Genomic DNA, 26,491 nt, shown 5'->3' on the forward strand with positions numbered 1-26,491 from the left:
TTTTGGTCATTGAAAATTAATTACAGACCAAGTGTTTGGTCAGAATGGTATTTGCATGGTTATGTTAAACCATGTGATTTATCAAAGACTATGTGTTTCAATAAATCTTTATATAGACAAAAACTTTATTTTCATTAAAATTATATAATTATTGAGCTCATTTATATTGATAGTATCTTGTATATTAACAGGATGCCTCCTAAAAGGAAGCCTAGTGAGAGGCAATCTAAAAGCCAGAAAAAAGACCAAACCAAAACCCCAGATAATGCAATGACAGAGGCAATCTCGGCAGCTGTGACTGCCAAAGTGCTTTAGAATTTGAAGGAGAATGGCATATTGCCGCAACCTTGTCAGACGAGACCCCAACCTGTTGAGATGGATGTCCTCGTACATGAAGGTGATTTATCATTACCTAACAGTACAGGTGAACCCACACACAGTTTGTCACACCACACACAAACTTCTAGCTATTCTAGAGAAAATTTGTCTAGTTTTGGCACTCACAATACTCAAAACATGGTTCAAATTCCTGCACATAGCTTGGTTGCAGGTTTTAGTCAGGTTCACCATGGTACAGCAACCTATAAACCAATAGGTAGACCGTTGTATAATAAAATAAATTCTAAACTCCAAGAAAAAATTAAAAATAAGGAGTTTATTGATATGTCAGACATCCTAGTTGACCACCATCCTGCTGAACTAGATTTTCATTTAGCTGTTCGGAATAAGAGGGTGGGCCTGTCATCTGGAAAAAAAAAAATTTGTTAGCATTGAAAGTTGGACAGATGCATTTAGCATTTTCTCTTCCGTACTCGGGAAGTTTAACCCCACTCACCCTACTTTAGCAGAGGATTTAGTCATATATATGGATTTGATTCGACAAATTCAAAAGGATGGTGGCGATTGGTATTTCTACGATGTTAATTTTAGACAATCAATGCAAAATGATGACACACTTTCTTGGAGTTATGTTGATCAAATTTTACATACGAGGTCCCTTAATAGATTTATTCCTAAAGTTAATAATCCAAACCCGATGAAAAGGGCTCACACATACAACAATGCAAAGCCCTTTCCAAACAGCGCCCCTCGTAAAACATGCCACAGATATAATGAGGGGCGAATTTGTGAAGGAACTTGTGGATACTCCCATATCTGCAGTATCTGTTTCAAAGGTCATTCTATGTCCCAATGCTACAGGAATGAAACAACAAACAGATCAAATGACAATGGGCCATCCAGAAAAAATTTTGAAACCACAGCTCATATACAATGACCTGCAGCTGCCGCCACCAAAACTAAACAAATGTAAATTACCTACTCCAATTAAGACAGATAGATTGAAATTTCATTTTCAAGGTTATGACTCAGAAAAATCACTTTATCTTTTAAACGGTTTTAAATATGGTTTTCGATTGGAACATAATGGGCCTAGATCACAGTTTAATTGCTCTAACCTTAAATCAGCTAAAAGCAATCCTTTGATAGTACAAGAAAAAATAAACAAAGAGGTTAATTGTCAAAGAGTTATGGGCCCCTATTTAGAAAAAAACTTTTTTAATTTTGAGGGTTTCACCATTAGGTCTTGTACCTAAAAAGTCTAAATCAGCTTGGCGATTGATTCATCACTTGTCGTACCCAGACAAAAAATCTAATTCAGTTAATGCTGGTATTTCTGACGAATCTGCTGCAGTACATTATGCAGGCATTAATGAAGCCATTAATGAAATTGAACAACTGCGTAGCCGCAATTATCAAGTTTTCCTATCCAAAACCGACGTTAGATCGGCCTTTAGAATCCTTCCAGTTAATCCGACAGATTATGAATTATTAGGTTTTAAATGGAATAAAAAGTTCTACTATGATTGTTGCCTCCCAATGGGATGTCGGACCAGTTGTAAAATATTTGAAGAGTTCAGTACTGCTTTAGAATGGATAGCATTGACGAAATTAGGTATCACTTCAATGGTGCATATTTTGGATGATTTTCTGATCATTGAGAAATCGTAAGAGGATGCAATTTCCAAACTCAAGGCGTTCATCAATTTATGTGAAGACTTGGGGGTATCCTTATCAGCAGAAAAGACTGAACTCCCATCTCAAACTATGGATTTTGTGGGCATAACATTGGACGTAATTAAACAAGAAGCTCGCTTGCCACTGGATAAGATTACAAAATGTCGATATCTTCTGGAAAAGTTCTTACATATGAAATGTTGTACATTAAAAGAACTGCAATCACTTATTGGAGTCTTGAATTTTGCTTGTTCTGTTATTCAACCAGGACGTGCATTTTTGAGAAGGATGATTAATTTAACAATGACTGTATCTGATTCCTAAACTCACGTTTATCTAAATCTGGAGACAAAAGATGACATGAGAATATGGCTTCAGTTTTTAGATTCTTTTAATGGGAAATCAATGTTTTTAAATGAAAGTTTCATGTCAAGTTATACATTGGAACTTCACACTGACGCTGCACAATCTATGCAGGCATATACAGGTCAAAATGGTTTTATGGTTCATTCCCAGAAAACTGGAAAAACATCAATATAATGACCTTGGAGTTTTACCCTATCATCTTAGCAATTGAGTTATGGGGGCCATTGTGAAAAAATCACTCTATACTATTATTCACTGACAATGAAGCACTGGTTTCTGTGATTAATAAACAGTCAACATCTGATGGTCAAGCAATGAAAATGGTTAGATACATGGTTTTAAGATGTTTCCAATTTAACAAATTATTTAAAGCAAAGCATATACCCGGAAAGAAGAATATTTTTGCAGATTGCCTTTCTCGTTTACAGGTGAAACAGTTTTTTAAAATAGTCCCAAGTGCTCAACCCAAACCGTGCTTAGTTCCACATCAATTCCAGCAACAGAACTTTTGGAGTACGTTACAATCTTAGCAAATGCAGCTCTAGCTCCATCAACTGAAGCTACTTACAGCCGCGCATGGAAAACTTTTGACTCTTTCTGTACAGAAATAATGAACCAAAGTCTGCAGCCACCAATATCTGTAGCTACAATTTCATTATTCATTGCCTACATGTTTAAAAAATCATATGCTCCTAGTACAATTTCAACATATCTATCCACCATAGCCTATGTGCACAAAATGATGTCAATGCCTGACAACACTCGGTCGTTTTTAGTTGAAAAATTAGTTACAGGCACATATAGACTATCAAAAACATTTGATAGCCGTCTCCTAATTACAATTCCTATTTTAAACAAGTTGTTACATAGTATAACATTAGTTATCAGGTGTACACATGATCAAGTTTTGTTCAAGGCAATTTTCTTATTTGCTTTTTCAACTTTCTCTAGAGTTGGAGAGTTGGTGACAACAAAAAATGCCCCAAATGATAATGTTCTGCTATTGCACGATGTTTCATTGTCTTATGTACAGGGCAAAGCTGCAGAAGTTCAGGTTTGCTTCCGAAAATTTAAGCATAACGTTAGAGGAATGCCAAAGACTATTTCGTTTTCACATGGTACCGCAATGGAATCAGCAGTCATAGCTATGGTTGAGTACCTTAACGTGAGACCCTATTCCGTACCCACAGAACCATTGTTTTGTTCTGTTGGTGCCACTCCATTACATCGTCCAGACTTTGACAGAATTTTACATAAATGGCTAGTATCTTGTGGACTGGATAGTTCGAGATACAAAGGACACAGTTTCCGCATAGGAGCAGCAACTGATGCTGCCGAGAGAGGCGTATCCGATTCACAAATACGCTCTATGGGACGTTTGAAGTCTAACGCATTTCAAAATTACATAAGATCCCATTTAAATTGATAGACATTTTTTGGTACCTGCTTGGGCCGGTGTAATTCTTTTTATAGGAATATATAAAAATTTTCCAGCATCTCTGCGTTACTTGCTTGAGCTGGTAATTGGCAATCAATACGAATTTTATTTTTGGTAAATCTCCAGTTAGTGTGTCATCATATAATAAACATATCATTTTATGCAATAGCAATTATAAAAGATAAAAGGTTTCAACGCATGAAGCTATGTTATTTTAACAATACTTAACTGCTTGGGCCGTTAAGTTTTCAATGCCAATTGCATGCTATATTTATGCATACTTAACTATAATGCATACATTAACATTAATACATAGATGTTTGTTTGTGGCTCTAATATCTATTTAGTTATGCACGATAGATTGTTGTGGAAGTTTTTATTGTCATTATTTGCTTACAAGGACTTTGTCTGTTAACATAACAGTACTTGCTTTGGCCGGTATTGTATTTATACTGGTATGGTTCAATTGGAACTAATTATGATCAGGCATTAAGCTCAAAGCTTTATTTTCTGCCAAGTGCTTGGCCTTTGTGGGGTAGGAAAGATTTATTTTATTGCATCTTTCCTGGTGGCTTAGTTGACCCCTTTTCTAGGCCAAGCTATTGTATTATGTAATATGTTATGTAATATGTTATTAGTGTTTTTATGTATTTTCATTCATTATTATCGTGTTGTACAGAATTATATATATTGTGTATTTTGATATGAAAGAATTTTTTACGAATAAGTACAAATTTTGCAATTTACTTTTTAGTTTCTCCATTCATTTATCCATTGCCCATACGATATCAAAAAGAACATTTCGTCGAATTCTGACACTTACATCATATCAGATGGTTTGTTACGGTTGTAGGAAGATAGCATAAAGGCAAGTTATTTTAATAACTTATTTTATGCAGATGACGGAAATCTTTAGTTTTATTTGAATTTAATTTTTGCCTTTCCCTTTGGGGAGCCCCTGCACGAGATCTTGTGTTGCAGTATTTACACTACACGTAACAGTTTTACACAGTCTTGATAATTTCCGCCATCATCATAACGTGTGTCGTTACGAAATCTCTGAACTGAATCAAAAACGTTTTTGTTTATTTGAAATTTTCTACTTTGGAATAATAAACGATAAAATTATTTTTTGTAGGTTTTCCACAAATACTCATTTCATAGTTTCGTTGCGTTGACGTATTTTTTTTTGGGGGGAGGGGTGTGTGACCTATTACAATACCGTATTTGTCCGGCTTTCAGAACTGAAATAATTCCTTCATGTCATGGTCTATGCTCATTTTAACATGGTTGGCATTATATTTCACCATATTTTACAACTCGATTACGCTCGGTGTAAAATATCGACAGTTGATTTGTTAAAAGTAACATTGAAAAATTGAGACATATAACCCGGTTACCCAATTCATGATTTAAACCAGAAAAAAAATACTTTTTTTATTCACAACAGTTACTTATTCCAAAAACCACAAAGAATACAGTGTTATGTAGTTTACTGAAAATCGACTTGAAATATAATTCGATATTGAAAACCAGTAACTAACTTCAGTTGTCAAATGCGATTATATACCAATAAATCAAACTGGCAAACGCATCACGAGCAATTCTCTGATATATCAAGAACAAACCTCAGAAAAATATATTTGAAAATTTAATTTGATTTAAAATATGCTACATAGACATTATGCTCCTTTACATACATAGATTTTTCTTATGATTCTTTATGAATCGATCAAAGTCACGGACTCTTACGATTTGGACACTTTCACAACCGATTTAAGAGTTGTTACGAGGTATAAAAAGATATTAACCGTTTATATTACGAATTATTAAGCGTTACGACGATGTATTTACGGCTATTTATTTCTAGTTGCCACGGATAACTACGTACAATTTACGGGCATTGTACGAGCTTTTTACAAATTGTTATGAGTATATCATGTATATTAATGCATGTTACTATTCAACGAAGCTTTTACGTGTTAGTTACAATCTGTTTATGTGTTGTAACGAATACGATTTTGCTGCTTTTATACCTTTCCCCAATCATAAACAATACTTAAATAACTTTATATTTGATAATTACGGCGGAAAACTTGAAAGTGCTACCAGCCTTAGAAGACTCCAACAAATTACTGGTTTTTGTTATTATGTTAAGAGGAAAAGGGCATTTTCCCAGGTATATAAGTTGAAAAACTTACAAATGAACAGTGTCGATCTTTTTTGGATTTGATAAAGATGACATTGAAATTCTTCGTCGCGCCCTGCGTATACCAGAGAAAGTTGTATGTTGTAATCGGACCACAGCAAGGGGTATTGATGGACTTTGAATGGTATTACGACGACTTGCCTACCCTAGTCGACTTGAAGATCTAGAATATATATATTTGGCAGGTAGTAGATAGTTATCTCTTGGCTTAGCATCTTAAGTAAGCAACATGTAATGACACTATCCAAAACTAGAACTGTGATTACAGTCATTCAGGAAACCCCCGGCCCCATCCTTTTCTCAAAATACAATTGCCAGAGTGATTTTTCTTTGTGCACATTTCCACAAAGTAATCTACCTTAAGACACTATTAACATATATTGCAATATTAACCAGTAAATTTGATTATCTTCCTTTTAACATTTATGACCTGGGGTAAAACTACAAATATTATAAAAACAGTTCTTCATTATAAATTGTTTTAATATATTTTTATTTGTACTATTTATTGATTTAAAATATTTCTTCTATTTAATGTCTGTCACCTAAACATTTTTTTTACAGCTCCAACATTAGTGTTTTTTTCTTGTTTATTGTTTCCCAGTTTTTGAATTTTTCTTGTTTCTCTAATTGAATTTTTTCCTCCTCCAATTGCAGTTGCTGTTTTTTTACTTCAAGTTCTTGTCTTCGATATACCATTTCGGCCTCATTTATTTCTTTCAAGTACCCAACAATATTTCCAGAACTGTTTCTCTTTCACGGGGTGTCGTCGTTAGATTCATCATCATCTGAAATATATAGACAGAATTTGTTTTAAAATGTATAAGGTTTTTGGCTTTAAAATAATTGGTCCACGAGCATCACTGAAGTTAGAAGACACATTAATTGTTGGCTCGAACTCATTTTTAATGATGTAAAGTATGGAATAAGCCAGCTACAGTCTATACCCCCGGAGGTGATGATTCCTTACCGTTCGAGACCAATGAGCCGTCCTAAACTGTATTTTTACTCGCTGGTTGTGTCATCACTGTGTATCATCACATGCTATACGCTGTTACCCACCTACGCCTCATGCCATTTTTCCTTGAAATTCAAACCAAGCACCAGTTCTGGTAGCTGTTTAGCCTGGTACCTGTATATGTTGATACACGTTTGTTATTGTCACTTTGACACATTCACTCTCCCAACATTCATTCATATTTTATTCTGTAATCTTTTCAAATATGTATTGACTGAGATAAAATTTACTTGCATGTTCAGGAAGAAAAACTTCATAAGCCAAATGCGACCACTTTTTATTAGGGCAACCAGAAGTTGACGAAATGCATGCAGTACCCCCCCCCCCCCCCAAAAAAACAACCTGTGAAAGAGATACCGTAACCATTTATTATATAATTTATTTAAACACTGAACAAATAGGTCATGTATAAGATAAGAAGTATGTACCTTTAAGTAATGTCTTTTCCTCGAGTTTCTTCTGTTTTCCTTTTCTTTTTCTCTTTCTCTTTTTTCTTTTTGTTTTTCTCTATCCTCCACAAATGAAAGAATTTCATCCAGTAGAGTTTCTTTCTCTTCATACTCTTCATCAATCCCTGAACTGGAATAATAATATAAAACTGTATTAAAATTAACAAGAACACTGACGTCACATGCAATCTTTGTAAAAACGTTTTTTGGAAATCATGATATTTCCCATATAAATCAGACTTATATGTATTTTAAAATTTACTAATAATATAAACATTGCTATGATTATATTTAACATCATATTTTTTTATTTCAAAGATAGTTGATGAAGCGCTTAATTTTACCATATATTAGAATATTAGAATCTAACAATTGCAAAATCTATTTGCAACATTTCAAATTGTACCAATTTATTTGACAAAAACTACAAACAAATGCTTACTTTGTCTGGTAGTATGGCTGCATATGCTATACATTTTTATACAGACTTGTTTGCACTTAAAAAGTGCTTTAAATTAGTGTTTTCTGAGGGGTGGAAAGGGTTGGGAATAAGGGGAGGGAAGCGGCAGTCAGGCGGAAGGGGTCAAGAGAGAGGGATGTAGGAGTTATGGGTTAGAGAAAAAAAGGGTTAAAAACTTTTCTTTTTTGAATAAATCATAAAATGATTATAAAAGTATAAATACCTCTTCAAAGATTCAGCATTGGTTTTTTTATGCGGATCTATCAGCAAATGTGATCTTTCCCGGACGCGTCTTGCATCAACCTGGAAATTAGATCTGGTATCTGCTACTGATAATGCTATCTCATTCCAGGCAGACTTATTTTTAAATGGATATCTAGCCAGGACCTTTCTCAGCAGTACCAGGTCATCTTTTGGCTGGAATCGGACTTTTTTTTCAGCTGCCACTGGTGGAGAATGAATTTTCTAAAAAGGAACAAATATATTTCAAGAGTTACACAAATTGTTGACCACCCCCCTTTTTCACTGAAATAAAATATATTTAAAGCACCAAAAGCATGTCTTCTCCTTTATAGTTTAATCCTGCAAGAGTATTTCAAGAGTCTTATGAATTTGCCTCTCATTCAATTGGAAAAGAAACAATTTGACAGCATCGTTCATTTTTCACGCACCTGTTCACGCCCCCCTTTTTTTCTAACAAACTGGAAATCAGTTAGTTTACTTCTTGAAAATGAGTCTTATACTGTAGAACTATTAGTCGGCGAACATGTTAACTATAAGGTAACTATAAAATAGTTTTAGAGGTTATTATAAAGTATTGTTTAATAACGGAAGGACATTCAATATGCCGCCATTTTCCGTCGAATGCGTTCCACATTTGCCGTTCCGTCCTGATGTCAAAGAAATGTTTTAAAGGCTCAAAATAGTTTTATTACTTCAAGTACATTCTCTTGTGCCTGTACATTCAACTTTATTGACGAATATCTGTGTTTTAAGAAAAAGAAGCCACAAGTTCTTACCTTTGTGAAGCCGCCGCTTTACACGTTGCCCCTAACGTGTACGTTTCACCGCCAGGCAAAATCGATAACGTAATTCGCAGGAAATCGGGGGGTTCCCGAGCCACAAGTAGACGCACACGTACAAGTTCCGATGCTAAACCTCTCTGCTCGTAATAACGTATAACAATCCTTAAACCATTGTCGTGACGTCAGCCTATTCATTTACCGTGGATTCTTTTTCTAGAATCAACGCTTCCTAAATCTGTCGCTGAAATGGACTCACCAAACTATATTCAATTGTTTCAATTGTGTGTCTAATTTCATTAAGTTTGAATTGGCTAATTTACTGATTTCTGTTCACTAATGGAATTAATTTAAAAACTTACCTTTCAGTAATAGTTATACACCGAGGGATAGGTGTGTCTGGATAAGAAACCCCGACGGCCGTATCCCGAGGTGTATAACTAACTTACACCCCATTCTAAACCCTATATTTGTTAACATTGATTATTAAATGAAAAAAAAAACGATAGCATATTTATTGACAATTTCAAACCATGATTTATAAGAATATTTTTTTCTCACATGAAACCCCACTAGTAACCTCTCTTTGGTTATCTTCGTCCAAACTTTGACAAGTGAGTATATTTTACAAATGTCAAAGTTGTTTTGCATATTCCCGTTAAATCCATGTGCTAATATGGATCAGCAGGTCAAGGTTGACTTTTACGTGTATTCTTATTACACACAAAAAATACATCATGCTCCTGGTATACAGTTGTCAATATGGACGGGTATAAGACGGACGACATTTTGTGGCAAGCGTTGGATTTGGTAGATAAAGATAAAGATAAAGGCAATATTATAACCCAAAGTACTTACCTGTATCAGTTTAATAAAGGTAATCATAACTATTTTATATCTTACGATTTTATCAAAAACAAAAGCCCCCCCCCCCCCCCCCCCCTCTTCTCAAGAAAAAACAAAAATTCATATTCGAACATACTAAGGAATAGGTGTGTCTGCATTAGAAACACGACTACCAGAGGAACTCCCTTTTTGAGGCAATCAGGGGCTGATCCAGCCGTAGGTTCCCAACTCAAGAGAAAACGGAGGGGGGGGGGGGGTTCCAACCATTCAAATGCATTGATCTTTTAAATAAAAGTCGTGTCCAATCCGCGGAACCCCCAACTCCAGATCGGCCACTGGGTAACCGTGGGTGGGGGGGGGGGGGGTCGGGAGATAAGAGACATATGACTGGGATAAAAAAAATTACCTTCAAGCAAAGGAGTATTTAAAGGATTATTTTTTTATTCCATATAGATGCTTATTGGAATTTCCTAAAATGTGTTTTTTTAATATCATGAAACAATTTGTAGTGAACACTATTAGAAATTTCTTATGTTCATGCTATTTAAAAAAATAATCAATTTCTATTGTTACGAATAACAATGGACTTTGTTTGCGGGATGTAGAAGCAGGGGTTTCCAGAAACCCCGCTCGTCACACCCTGTGGTCAAAGTCCATTGTTATTCGTAACAATAGATCTATTCAATTTACACTTGTTTCAGAAATAGAAACTATGAAGTATAACAATAGAACTGGGGTGTAATTTTTGTTATTTTTATATGCCTTCACTGGGAATCGAACCCTTCCTCGAAATCTGTTATGTGTGACTGACATCAACACATCGACGAAACCTCTCGGCTACCAATGGGTTACACTATAGATGTCTATTTTATATATTTAAATGAACATCTGATATACATCGGTTCATCGGACACACAGGGCTTGTACCTTTATATAGACACAATAGGTAGTCGTATAATACGAGTTGGTAGCCGCGAGGTTAGCATGGTTAAAATCAGTGAGTTAAAGATATGGATTTGTCGGTTTAGGTTCGAATCCCTGTATTCTCTCTGTTGTTCCAATTCTTAAGTTATCCTGGTTTTTTTCTAATTTTGCATGTTAAAGTGGATATTTTTGTGATAATAGCGAGTTTTAACGTTTTTTTTTAATTATTATTGGCTATTTCACATGTTTGAAACAAAAATGATTACATTCTATTTGTCAATTTTTGTTTTATAAATATAGTATGATTTCATCTGTTTTACTACATAATTTTACACAGGTTTGTTCGCAAATTCCTATGCGAGAAAATCGTGATGTGCCTAGAGTGCTAGAAAAATTTCGATAACATACTTATTATATATAATTCATATATGCTTTTTGGTCGGGTTGTTGTCTCTTTGACACGTTTCCCATTTCCATTTTCAATTTTATTAGAAATAATTTCGAATATGTCTTATTTTGTATAAACAGATAATATTCATATGCCTGGTAATATAAAGATCTTTAAAGGTAGAAGTGTTATATTTGTATTTTGTTAACCAATTAATGTGATCTGAGATTTATGAATGCATCGTTTGGACACGATAACATGGTTATTTAAACTTACTTACAATACCTTCTAATTAAGAAAAGGCTTTAATTTTGAAAAGAAATTAACACAATAGTTTAAGTTATAGATACAATGGATAAGCGTAGATTCATGAAAAACAAACCATTCGCACTCCGGGCTCATGGTTTCTTTTTCAAGAATCCACGCTTATCCATTGTATCTATATAACGTAAAGCCTTCGTATAAGGACCCGAATGAATACCGTAACAAATCGTACATTTACAATTGTTACGTGTCATTCTTGTGAATAGTTCACAGAAAGATACTTGTTGTTGCGACCGGTTTACAATACTTATGGATTGTAACGAATTTTTTGTGGATTGATTTTCGGGAACAAATCAATCCGTTCACATTCATAAGAAGATTTGTTCACATGTCAAAAGATTTGTCTCTCCTTTCGTGTTTCTTTAAGAGTGTTTGCTGGTTATTGCGAGTTGAGACGAGTTACTTACGGATTCTTGCGACTGACTACGAGTTGGTGATCCGTAATGACCCAAGAATATTCGTGTATGTAAGGGGGTATAATTACCGTACACATAATTTTATTTCGTTATTAAATCTTGGTTTGTTTGGTCCAATGAAGACACTGAAAAGCCGATTTTGTATGTTCGTTATTTGGGGTCGTCATAGTTAGAACGAGTTGCAGAAACATGACGTTATCTCTGTATGACATTTTCAATTTTAGAAAAGTAAAAGTTTGCGGACAAACTTATATCAAAGCTTACCTCAAACCACGATGTTTATTCAAAAGAATAAATAAAGTTGTAGAATCAAATTTTGTAAACCTTTTTCAATGCAAAATACCTTGCAGACTCCATGTGTGATAAACTTTTTATCAGTTCAGATATAGAGGAACTCCGACAGATTTATTAAGGTTAATAGCAACTATGGTCTATTTGGGAGCTAGATTTAAGGGAGACGCTACTGGTCCTCGTATCCATATAGTTCCACGGTAAAATGGTTTCTTTTTCAATTAGGATTCAATGTTCGAGTCTACGGTGCTTAACAATTGACGACAATTTTCTGTTTAAAGTATATTTCAAAAATCACAGTTCCTAAGACATATTATTTGAGAAAGACTGTAAATTTCTGTCGTCCAACGACATTCGCTTACCAGACAATAACTTGAGTATTATGGAAAGGATCTCTATGAAATTCTATCACATGCGTCCATACCACTATAGGAATGTGGGGATTGATTTGAGGTTATTGTTTAAACTGATTCTTGGGGCCAAAAAGGGGTCAAAAACAAGCATTTTTCTTGTTTTAGGACAAACACTAGTGTATAAATGTATTAATCTGTATGAAATTGTACCCTAAGTTTTCATACCGCAAAAGGAAGATTTGGATTGATTTTGGGGGTAATTACCCGAACTGTTTAGAACAAGCGCCCAAAAAGGGGCCAAAACAAGGATTTTCTCGTTCCGGAAAATTACTAGCGTATAAGTCTATGTTTATATTTGAAATTATACCACAAGGTTCCAAACTACAAAATAAAAGAAGATTAGGATTAATTTTTGGTGTTACGGCTCTGATAGTTTAGGAATTAGTGACCAAAACCTATACTTTCCTAATACTTTGTATAAATTGCTTATTTTTTGACCAATTTTAATGGAGTTTAATTCTTGAGTTCTAGTTTTGTTTTAATATGGTGAATCTAGCCGTGTGTTTAGATTTTGGATTGTGGCCCCCGTTTTTAAATTGGTCTGCATTGAGATCCAAATGGTCCAATATTAAACTTTGTTTGATTTCATCCAAACCTGAAATATTGGGTTCTTTAATATGCCGAATCTAACCGTCTATTTAGATTTTTTTATTTTGGACCCCGTTTTCAAATTGGTCCACAATTCAACTTGGTTTGATTTTAACAAATATTGAATTCTCAGAGTTATTTGATATGCTGAATCTAAACATGCATTTACATTTTCGAATTTGGGTCCAGTTTTCAGGTTGGTCCAAATTATGATCAAACATTTAACTTCATGTTTTTAATTAAAGTTGAAAATAAAATTTGTTTGATTTCAGCAAAAATTAAAATGAATTTAATGGGTTCTTTGATAGGTTGAATCTTACCATAGATTTAGATTTTGGATATTGGACCATAATAGGTAAAGGTCAAATTTAATTATTTTTTGGTTCTTAGACCACATTCATTCTGTGTCAGAAACAAATGTTGTGTCAATTATTTAATCACAATCCAAATTCAGAGCTGTATCAAGCTTGAATGTTGTGTCCATACTTGCCCAAACTTTTCAGGGTTCAACCTCTGCGGTTGTATCAAGCTTCGCTTTGCGGAGCTTCTTATTTTCAATCTTTTTACCTGGACTAAACAAAATAAAGACCAAATAAGTACCCGACAACAAATATCGAACAGTGATGTTACACTATGACCAACAATGATTTATAAATTTAGGTAATGATTAAATGTGTTAACTAATTTCTATCTTAAGATTCATCATGGGCACAAATACTAAAAACCAAATCAAAGACGAAGATGAAAAAAAATATGGGATGAGAAGATTTATGTACTGGGAAAAATACGGTGTTAAACGTTTTCCTTACCGTGGAAGGCGCAGATACCAACCATCCATTAACCAATCTACAGGCGGAGGGATTTTTATCTCAAGTGACGGTTTTGGACTGACAATCAAACAGTTTGAACGAATGTATAAAGAATGTTTAGATAGAAGGAAAACACAAGAACAGTGGATTTTAAACCTTAGACAAATCTTCAAAAGAATATCAGGAATACTTACAGAATTGCATATACTACAATAAAGGTAAGAACGATGTTATGATTAAAAACAAAAACATCAAGAAAGTCTATATAAGTAGACAGATACATGTACCAAGATTGAAATCGAAAACGATTAGCTAAAGACAAACAGACAGCGCCATGACCAAAAAAAGAAACGACAAAGAGACAAAGAAGTTCATAAAATACTACACAGTTAACGGATGACTGGGAAATACTCACCATACCGGAAACAGGGTAACACCTGAATGAAAGAGTTCCTGCTATACTAAAGTCTGTATTGCTCATGGCAAACAAATTTGGTAATAAGTCGCACCCAGTTATTCATATTTGAGGAGCAGCGTACGGGATGTTCTGAATCGATAATAATATATATAAAGTAAAATCTGCATTATCCGTTTAAATTCATATGAATACTTGTGGAAAGTTATTTTCCTCATTGCATGTCCCGCTAGTTATTTTATTTCAATTCTATGCAAAAATGTACGACATTTTAATAGGAAAATTATGTATCCGTCAAGTCGCAACAATTACGTAAAATTCAAATAATTTAAGTCTTAGGGTGAAAGTAAAATCTGAGTAAGTCATTAACATAACACTTTATGAATTAAGTGTGTTCAAATCGCTTTTCTGAATTTATCGAAATCAGAAACGCTTAAACACTGAAATTGAAAGCTAAGGATGTATAAGTTATTAATTATCTGATGAGGTACGACCAAAGAGGATTGACATAATAGCAAAAATAATCTTAGATCATGCAGAGGGAGTTTGAAATTTAGCGGCTCACTCGCAATTAAACACTTATTAAAATAACCATTGATTAGACTATGCGTCATGGGTTTTCTGTGACATCTTTTCTGTGGATCCACATGGTAGATAACAGGTCATTAGTATCATGTTGAGTCACCAAGTCTCGCTGCGTTCACGAGATTTGAACAGTGGTAAACTATTGTTGTTTCTCTTTAATTTGAATTAAAATTGTTCACATATTATACATAGAACTTCAATAAATTTCAACAAATTGAAATGTTTCGAAATTAGACATCATCAATCAAACCATATTTAAAGATAACTTTCTTGATTAAAGTAAAGTGGATAGGCTGGTGACAAAAATTAAATGAAGTGTATACAAGTTAACAATGAAGCAACATAAAATGGTTCTGATCAATGAAGTAAAGTGTATATAATACCAATGTGAACTATAGTATTTAAACATAAGAAGATGTGGTATGCTTGCCAATAAGACAACTTTCCATCAGAGACCAAATGACATAGAAGTTATCAACTATAAGTCACCGTTGGCTTCAACAATGAGCAAAACCCACGACGCATAGTCTAATCAGTGGTTATCTTAATATGTGTGCTCCTAATTACATACTAAAATGCATGCAAATTACTTTTCTATAAGCTTAAATATACCATATTACTCAAATCATCTAGTGTATCTGAACAACCGATCATAAATCAAAAATCTTTTAACCATCATGTATATTCGAGACAACAATCGACAGCACGAAGTGTTCAGCTAAAAAAAGACCCAACTAATTTGCAAAAAGATGCTCATTTTACTAAGGAATACATGTAATTTGTGAAAACTTTCGATTTTACAGACATTATTTCAATGTTTAGTAAAATGTATAAATTCATATTTTAAAAAAAAACTGCATTGGCCAGGAAATGCTCTGAAGGACACCTAGTTTATACAGTTGGTACTGAAATACATATACGCAATAAAAAACGTCTATCTATAATAAATGATATGATGGATAATTCATTTCAGTCTTATTATATACAAATATCAAGCGGAAGTTTGGCCGAAGGACTGGATGTACCAGGTAGTGACAATGATATGATGGTCCTCTTCCATAACGTAGACGTAATTCAAAATGTACTGAATATCAAACGCCCAATACAAAACTCTACACTGGTTATGGAGTTAGATAACGATCATCCCGGATTTACAAGACTTATATTGATTGCAGAAGGGAGAGAAAATCTGCATTCGCCACATCTGATTGCTGTGAAAGTAAAGCAAAAGGTTTATATTTACCAGTGGAATTAGTTCTTGATAAAATTAAGCAAAACGCTCCAGATGGATGACAGCTACATTTACACGGCCTTTCATTTTTCAGATGCAGATCAGATATTTGTTTGTGCAATTTGCCAACGAAGTAAAAATTTACCTTACAATGCAATTCCGTGGACAAGGCGTCATCGACACCAATGGCCTCCTAACTGCGTAATGGACAAGATTAAAAGACACGGATGTCTTATAGTACCTATAGAACCCAATATTATGCCAGTAAGTCGATTATAAGGGAGATTTTCTTTCTCTGTGGAAGAAAAAAAAACTTGTATATTCATTTAATTTCACTCAACTCTTATGTTACGGTCTTCTAAAATTAACACTTCGGCGTAATCATTAACACCAATGTTGATGTCAAAGATTTATTATGTTCCTACTGTCTGAAGACCGCCTTATTATTGGTCTCAGAGGAATTTGATATTGAAATATTTCAATTATTTAGATTGTTTTATTGTTTTTCTCTCTGTCTTGATACATTAATATTATTGATAAACAACTGTTACTGTCCGAACTATTTTATACCTAAACATAACATGTTCCTAGGAAAAGTTGACCAAACTAACAATTAAAAACTTTAGCGTGTACTGGAAAGTATAAAGTATGGGGGAATGGATGTATTGATAAATAATTTATTTCCGACTGCGAGTGGGAATCATCTTTTAATTTAGTACAAAGAGTGAAACTTCATTCATAAAGTTAGACGTCTTTTTATTCAAGACTTGTGGAACGCCAAATTCCGCAACAAATCTTTCGCGATGTCATAAGTTACCGCAATTTGCTAAATTTTTACAAAGGTTCGAATCGTCTTAATTTATGATTAATGTATGTAAATATTATTATGCCGTCATCAGTCAGTGTGCAATATAATTTCCACTACCACCTTCTACAATAAGTAACACTAACAACATACAAAAGCTTTATTATAGACATTTACAAAACGGTATTTGGAGAGATGCTGTGTCTGGTTGGTTGTTGTGCGCAATCTTCACGCTTAACCACAAGTCCTACGGCCATGGCTTGTAAAATTGCTTTCGGGCTTGTAAAATTCTCCTCTACAAGCCAACAGAATCCAACTAAAATTTTCAAAAATATTGAGCGTCTGGCTTGTGGACTCAAAAGTTAAGCGTGAAGGCTGTGTACGTGTCGTATTATTATGTGACAGGACAGTACAATGTGACACTCAATCTAACCAAGTATGCTTTATTAAGATGTAAAAATGATATGGTGTATTTAGGCTGTGGTATCTATGATAAAGGACAAATGAATAGTTATAGACAAAATGTACATTCCAAAATAACATTGAAGGATAGAATGACGTTAGCCACTGTAGACAGTGTTGAATATTTGATGCATTCATCATTAATACAGAAGAACTACGGTTTGAGGTGGAAGATAAAAGCATTTTTATACCTCCAGTTGTTCTTTCGTACTATCTTAGATTTTTATGTTATCATCAACTTGGTTATACCTCCAACAGACAAAAAGCATTATATGATTTATGTTTAACTCTGAGAAATAAATATTTTATTTCATCACCAGATTTAACTAATTCAAAAACAATACTTGGAGTATGTTATGAGATATCAGGAGATAAGAGCACAGCGTATCCGTGTTATAAAGAAGCTTTGCATAATGATGTATATGTTAGTCGCACTGCAAAAGCAATGATATCAAAACTTTTATAAGTTCTTACATAAAGTTTTATCATATAAGGACATCTTGGAAATTATAAAATTTATGAGGTCTTACACATACTTTTAGCATCATTAATTTTGTAATATGTTATGTAAATCAGCTATTAGAATACAGCCTATATGCAAAACCAAGGTAGCTGAGGCCTCTTAATTTTAATAATTGAAGTAATAAAGTGTTATCAGGCTTAATTATGTACGGAGTATTCATTTAGTATAACATACAACACAATACTTTAATCTTATACTATATTTAATGCTGACACTATCACAAAATAAAATGACTTGATATGATTGTCAATGAGACAACTATCCAAACAAAACTAAATAACGTATACACAAGAAACTATATGTCACCGAATGACCTAAAGCAATGAGCATAACACATACCGCAAAACAAGCTATAAAATGCCCCGACATTACAATTCAAAACCAGGCTCAAGAGCTAGCAGCCACTCGCTAGAAGCAACTTCGCTAGCAGCCAGTTTTCAGATATGTCTATAAACCCAAAAGTTGCATTAGATTCAAACGTACTTAAAATGTTTTTATTAATGCATAACCACTTAAATATCTGTTTTTAATATATAAATTGGTCGAAGATACTGTTCTATGAATTCTGAAATTGCATTTCCTGTTCATTAATTCAAAGACAATAGTATTCGCTTTCAATATATCAAACAGCGTGCTGCACGCTTTAAATGTTTAATAGTCAACACTTTTGAGTGCATATAGAATCGTAAATAATTATGAAATTATTTAAATGCTGGCAAAATTGCGATATTGTTTCCATATTCTCGGCATCCTGTCAAATAGTTCATACAAAGTAACAATTGTTCTGCAATACAAGAATAGAAAGTTGTGCTCGTGCTTTAACATTTTCTGTTTGCCAGTTAGATTTGTTTTGACGAAACATTCTACTTCTAAACCAGTGGATTTCGCTTACTTTTGATTAGATGAAAGGTTAATTTTTTGTACTCAAAGTATAGTGGACAAGGAAATTATTCATTAGCTATATCAAAAATAAAATCCGTGCTATACCTAAACTTGGAATTTCGATCAAGCAGGCCCTAGGTCCCTATCTTTCCTTTGCACCTAGTGCACACAAACGTATTGCCGTAGAACGTTTTTTATGAACATTTCGGTGAGGGTAGGGTAGGATGTCCGACGCCTACTTTGAATCTACTTTAAAAAAAAACTAAGCCGAACAACACCCTAGATTTTTTCTCAATTAGACCTCAGCTACCAAGCTTCCCTTTTCCCCCTAGGGCAGACAAAAGTATTGCCGTAGAACATTTTTTATTAACTTTTTGTTAAGGGTGGGGTAGGTTGTCCGACCCGAACTTTAGACCTACTTTTAAAAAAACTTAGCCGAACAACACCCTAGATTTTTTCTCAAGTAGACCTCAGCTACCCAGCTTCCATTTGCACCTAGTGCAGACAAAGCTATTGCCGTTGAACATTTTTTATTAACTTTTCGGTAAGGGTGGGGTAAGGTGTCCGACCCCAAATTTGAAACCTACTTAAAAAAAAATAAGCCGAACAACACCCTAATTTTTTTCTCAAGTAGACCTCAGCTACCCAGCTTCCATTTGCACCTAGTGCGGACAAAGCTGTTGCCGTTGGACATTTTTTTTATTAACTTTTCGTTAAGGGTTGGGTAGGGTGTCCGACCCGAATATGGTCCTAATTTTAAAAAAACTAAGCCAAACAACACCCTAGATTTTTTCTCAAGTAGACCTCAGCTACCCAGCTTCCCTTTTGCATCTAGTGCGGACAAAAGTATCGCCATAGAACATTTTTTATTAACTTTTCGGTAAGGGTTGGGTAGGGTGTCCGACCCCAACTTTGGACCTACTTTTTAAAAAAAACTAAGCCGAGTAACACCCTAGATTTTTTCTCAAGTAGACCTCAGCTACCAAGCTTCCCTTTTGCACCTAGTGCGGACAAAAGTATTGCCGTAGAACATTTTTTATTAACTTTTTGTTATGGGTCGGGTAGGGTGTCTGACCCCAACTTTGGACCTACTTTAAAAAAAAACTAAGCCGAACAACACCCTAGATTTTTTTCTCAAATAGACCTCAGCTACCCAGCTTCTATTTGCACCTAGAACGGACAAAGTTATTGCCGTTGAACATTTTTTAATAACTTTTCGGTAAGGGTGGGGTAGGGTGTCCGACCCCAACTTTGAAATCTACTTAAAAAAAAATAAGCCGAACAACACCCTAGATTGCTGGTCAAGTAGACCTCAGCTACCCAGCTTCCCTTTGCACCTAGTGCGGACAAAAGTATTGCCGTAGAATCTTTTTTTTTACTTTTCGGTAAGGGTTGGGTAGGGTGTCCGACCCAAATATGGACCTAATTTTAAAAACACTAAGCCGAACAACACCCTAGATTTTTTTTCATGTAGACCCCAGCTACCCAGCTTCCCTGTGCACATAGTGCGGACAAAAGTATCGCCATAAAACATTTTTTATTAACTTTTCGGTAAGGGTAGGGTAGGGTGTCCGACCCCAACTTTGGACCTACTTTTAAACAAAACGAAGCCGAGCAACACCCTAGATTTTTTCTCAAGTAGACCTCAGCTACCAAGCTTCCCTTTTCCCCCTAGGGCAGACAAAAGTATTGCCGTAGAACATTTTTTATTAACTTTTTGTTAAGGGTGGGGTAGGTTGTCCGACCCGAACTTTAGACCTACTTTTAAAAAAACTTAGCCGAACAACACCCTAGATTTTTTCTCAAGTAGACCTCAGCTACCCAGCTTCCATTTGCACCTAGTGCAGACAAAGCTATTGCCGTTGAACATTTTTTATTAACTTTTCGGTAAGGGTGGGGTAAGGTGTCCGACCCCAAATTTGAAACCTACTTAAAAAAAAATAAGCCGAACAACACCCTAATTTTTTTCTCAAGTAGACCTCAGCTACCCAGCTTCCATTTGCACCTAGTGCGGACAAAGCTGTTGCGTTGGACATTTTTTTATTAACTTTTCGTTAAGGGTTGGGTAGGGTGTCCGACCCGAATATGGTCCTAATTTTAAAAAAACTAAGCCAAACAACACCCTAGATTTTTTCTCAAGTAGACCTCAGCTACCCAGCTTCCCTTTTGCATCTAGTGCGGACAAAAGTATCGCCATAGAACATTTTTTATTAACTTTTCGGTAAGGGTTGGGTAGGGTGTCCGACCCCAACTTTGGACCTACTTTTTAAAAAAAACTAAGCCGAGTAACACCCTAGATTTTTTCTCAAGTAGACCTCAGCTACCAAGCTTCCCTTTTGCACCTAGTGCGGACAAAAGTATTGCCGTAGAACATTTTTTATTAACTTTTTGTTATGGGTCGGGTAGGGTGTCCGACCCCAACTTTGGACCTACTTTAAAAAAAAACTAAGCCGAACAACACCCTAGATTTTTTTCTCAAATAGACCTCAGCTACCCAGCTTCTATTTGCACCTAGAACGGACAAAGTTATTGCCGTTGAACATTTTTTAATAACTTTTCGGTAAGGGTGGGGTAGGGTGTCCGACCCCAACTTTGAAATCTACTTAAAAAAAAATAAGCCGAACAACACCCTAGATTGCTGGTCAAGTAGACCTCAGCTACCCAGCTTCCCTTTGCACCTAGTGCGGACAAAAGTATTGCCGTAGAACCTTTTTTTTTTACTTTTCGGTAAGGGTTGGGTAGGGTGTCCGACCCAAATATGGACCTAATTTTAAAAACACTAAGCCGAACAACACCCTAGATTTTTTTTCATGTAGACCCCAGCTACCCAGCTTCCCTGTGCACATAGTGCGGACAAAAGTATCGCCATAAAACATTTTTTATTAACTTTTCGGTAAGGGTAGGGTAGGGTGTCCGACCCCAACTTTGGACCTACTTTTAAACAAAACGAAGCCGAGCAACACCCTAGATTTTTCCTCAAGTAGACCTCAGCTACCCAGCTTCCCTTTTGCACCTAGTGCGGACAAAAGTATTGCCGAAGAACATTTTTTATTAACTTTTTGTTAAGGGTGGGGTAGGGTGTCCGACCCCAGCTTTGGACCTACTTTAAAAAAAAACTAAGCCGAACAACACCCTAGATTTTTTCTCAAGTAGACCTCAGCTACCCAGCTTCCCTTAGCACCTAGTGCGGACAAAAGCTTTGCCGTAGAACATTTTTTATTAACTTTTCGGTAAGGATGGAGTAGGGTGTCCGACCCCGAATTTGGACCTTCTTAAAAAAAAACTAAGCCGAACAACACCCTAGATTTTTTCTCAAGTAGAAATTCGTTTCCTTACTTCTGTTTGCATCTTGCATGTAAAAAAAGGACTTTGATGGTTTTAAACCTTTATCTTGTCATCTTCGATTGTCAGTGATTGTTTAGATTTATTCGTAAGTTTCAATTGAACAATTACATCGAGGTATTACATGATTTTTTGCACCCATCGATAACATGCTTTTGACATTTTTTTTTTCATGTTTGCGCCCTTTCGAGCAAATTCTTTGTATACCAGCCTTTTTTAATCGTTTCATCTACTTATTTTGCTCGGAAAGATTACTAATTAAGTGGTTCTGCATTTGTTTTACCATCGAGGTTCACGAAAAGAGTAACAATGCTTGCTCGTCTTTTACAAATACGAATTAATCTACCATCTTTCTTTTTTGTAATTGTATTCAAAACGTCACTTCATCAAACGGTTGACCATCTGAAAGCATTTTCAAAACATTCAAACAAATATTTTCACACACTACTGTGTCGCGTTTTTGTAGTTCATCTATGTTTTTAATCAATTTATAGTTGTGAATACTCAATCGATGTCTTCGGGTGCTGATGTTCATAATAATCACAATATATATATTTCAATCCGTTTTTAAATCACCATGTCCAGTGTGTTCCAGTTCCCATGGAAGAATCTTGAATAAAATACCACACTAGATATCCTGTGGTTCATATAGTAATTATTCCTCATAAAGACTTATCTGACGTGTATAATTGTTAAGTCTTTCGTTCACTTTTCGAATCCCATATAAGACATTGCTTTGTGGGGAGTACTATATTAAATATCTGTATTCCACTCATTTATGTAATACTTCTGATCATTTTTCTACTCTTCATTCTTGTGAAGAAGTGAGGTATCTAGTAGTTGTATGCTCATGTGGTTGCTTAAAATCTACTTCAGTCAAATACCACACAAGAGTATCTTAAAGGGAAAAGGTGAGTTAGAAAAAAATCATATTGGTATGCATATCTATATGCATATCCGTATAATTTGTAAAAACTTTGCACTGCCATACAATCTATGTGATTCTTACTTAAATAACCTAGTTCACTATATAAAAATGTAAAGAACACTTTATGAATATTGATGGTTGATGACTTTGTTGCTGTCTTAGAGTAAGATAACTGTCAATTACCAATCCACTAACGTGTGCTCCAGAATCACTTGATATAGCTAATGCAAATAGTTTATAGGAGTAACCGAATGAATAACTGCAAACCAGGCAACAAACCCTACCAAAAGCACACATCGTCCTTTGTCTATTGCATTAATTACTGTGACGACAGGGTTTTCATTAGATACCAGTTTGTTATTCAACATGTACAATGTAGAAATAGAGGGGAGATGGTGCCGAGATCCTTGTGAATAAACTTAAAGAAGATTTTTGAGCTCTGTACTAGAAAAATAATAATAATGTCCAAAGAGAATAAACAAGCGTTCGACCAGGCAAAGAATGTTAAGAAAAACTAGGAGATGACAAAGCGAAAGATAACTGTCAACATACCGGGGTTTACAAAGGCACAGTTCACAAGTGAACTAAAAATACAAGGCACCTGGATTCATTCTGGTGATCGTCCACAACATGGCCGGGTAAAACAGCTCCCTCTTTATTAAAACATGTGAGTTAGTAGATCACAGATTGCTTACATACCCAAAAACAAACAAAAAATATATATCGTTTTACAAAAAGTGTCGCAAAGCAAAAAGGGGATGAGGAGGGAAGATGCAGACACTGTACTGGCATTACGCTTTATTAACAGCCTGCCATTTATGAAAGCAAGTCTACAGGGAATAACCCAGCCGTCGTATTTCCAAACACACAGAAAGTGCTTGTAGAAATTTCTCTTTACCCGGCATTTACAATAAAACTAAATCTGGAAAATGACGGGAATATAACCATAAGAGAAATAGTAAACTGGCGAAAGTAAAAGTACATTGCGAATCATCTGGATGATTGCCAACATAAGTCTCGATAGATCAAAGGTGTTAAAGTAAACACGAATACCTAGCTAGCATGAATGCACGATTGCCAAGCCAGCACCAATGTTAAAGGTGAAAGTATAATGCGTTACTTCCAGTGGAACGGTTTTTGAGGATATTGGGACAGCGGTAAAACTCGGATTTCAAAATACAAGCCTGACGAAATAGACAAACACTTAAATTTGCGAAGACTACATTTATGAGATTGACACGAGGAATGATCACCCGATACCTTACTGGCCAGATAATATCAAGGAAACAAATATTTATAGATAGATTTAAGATAATAATTTCAAGCTATTCCAACATATTTGGTGCATTATATAAGTGAATTTTAAGAGTGTCTGACCCGGAAGTTGAAGCCGAGGAATATCCATAAGCTATCATATCCAACCAAGGCCCATGTTGAAACCTTACATTAACAAAAGCATAAACTCCGTGCCGAATCTAGAGTTACATTTTAAAAAAGTAAAAAGTATGAAAATGTCTGCAAAAAGTATAAAAAATATCTGGAACCGTGTTGGTATCCGTAACAAAACGAAAGCTTGAAAACAAGCAATCAACCTCAATTTCAAGAAACCGAATTGTATTTAACGATTTTTGGACTGCAATCCACAGGACACGAAACAAGTTGGGATTTTGGAAACCAATCGTTCTATGTTTTGCGATTTTTGTTCTAGTCCAAAGCATTGATGACTGACTTTGTATAAGACTACCTCAAACCCCAATACGGACTGCGAGCCACGATCCGCTACATACGCAACACCGACAGTCTCGTTTGCGATATTCAGATCACAGACATTTACAAGTACATCTATGAAAATGTGCATCAATAGTACGAGATGTCCAACTGACCATACATTCCAAGTCAAGACTAAGGTACTAGTAAACAAGAAAGTTTATATGTTTCACGATCGATTATGCTGGAATACCAATGGTTGAACGTGCCGGTCTAACACGGAAACGGTATGCCATTAAAACAGAAAGGTATGAAATCAGGAGAGTTAAAGGTGTAAAAAAATGTGATCAAGGATGAGATTGTATATAGCGACTTCAAACAATATCTGAACTCGGGCTATGATTCCTACAACACAACGAAAACGATTCTGAGCAAATTCTCCCATCGACATAGTACAACAAAAACAATAAAGCTCTTTCAACAGACGACAAGGGGAAGACATTATCGATTTGACAGAAACACTACAAAATTGGAGACACATTACAGAGATTTATCTCATAGATAGTAGATCATGATGATGAACTTACTAAAATCATGTATGAGGAGGATCCTTAAAGAATAATTTCTAACCTAAGACCTTCCACATATGTTGCAAACTGCAACCAGAAATAGTATCCAGGCTTCAAATTTTGACCCATAACATTTATAAAAGAGAGGTGAAGGATTCCAAAGGTACTGGCTTTGTAGTCGTTAATTTATGTTAGTTGGGTATTGTCGTCTGCTTTAACTCCTTCAATGCACCGAGTCCTAAACTTGAAATCATCCAGATGATTCACAGTGTACTCTTATGTTCGACTGTCCACTATCTCTCTTATGGCTATGTTCCTACCATCCCTAGAATTGTGTTGTTTCATTTTATACAATTAAGGAATAACAGTACTGTAGTTGAAGAGATGTCACCGTCAATTGGCGACTTGATGATCGCAAATGCAGAGACAGTAAAACGGAAATTCTAATACAATTCGTTTGTCACGATAATTTTCATTGGATGTTGACAAATATTTTGAAGGGTTCGATTCCACGTTCTACTAGTCTGTAGCTCAGAAAGCCACCATTTAGATTTCCAATTTTTTTTTGGTATGTGCTTTCTCACAAAATAAACAAGAAAGTTACATTTTGAGCTTCAAAATCTTCATTTTGTCAACCTTGAAACAATTAAGAAGCGTACGAAAGGCATACATACGTCTAGTGTTTATGTTTCACATCGTGAGTATACATATGACGTCACATTGTTTAGATGCTAAAGACGATGCAACAGTTTCGCGGACATTTTCGTTTATGTAATTTTCAACCAAAATATTAATAAAATGGAATTTATTGTAATATGCTGCATTAAAATGGAGATAACCGTATTGTATTTTAAACTTGGCCTACGTAAAACTTGATTTTACTGTCGCAAATATCCGTTTCCCTTGCGACAGTAAAATCTACGTTTTACGACTGACGAATGTCAAGCTGAAAATACAATACAGTTATCTCCTAATTTGCGATCATCAAATCAAAATTGACGGTGGCAACTCTTCAACTACAGTACTGTTATTCCGATTCTGATGCATTACAAAAAGACATAATAC

General features: G+C 35.0%; 1 protein-coding gene across 1 annotated transcript in view; it reads right to left on the reverse strand.

Annotated features, from left to right (window-relative positions):
• Nucleotides 1-6,577: 6,577 nt before the first annotated feature.
• The window catches only part of LOC127723861 (uncharacterized), a 29,444-nt gene continuing 9,530 nt past the window's right edge, over nt 6,578-26,491 (reverse strand). Inside the window, exons 2-4 of the mRNA XM_052230579.1 lie at nt 8,180-8,421; nt 7,566-7,626; nt 6,578-6,782 (exon numbers count right to left, since the gene is read on the reverse strand). Coding sequence (XP_052086539.1) covers nt 6,588-6,782; nt 7,566-7,626; nt 8,180-8,421 — 498 coding nt within the window. The 3' untranslated portion in view covers nt 6,578-6,587. The remainder of the gene's footprint in view (nt 6,783-7,565; nt 7,627-8,179; nt 8,422-26,491) is intronic.

Source organism: Mytilus californianus, unplaced genomic scaffold, assembly GCF_021869535.1.
Source record: "Mytilus californianus isolate M0D057914Y unplaced genomic scaffold, xbMytCali1.0.p SCAF_13, whole genome shotgun sequence".
Lineage (NCBI taxonomy): Eukaryota > Metazoa > Mollusca > Bivalvia > Mytilida > Mytilidae > Mytilus > Mytilus californianus.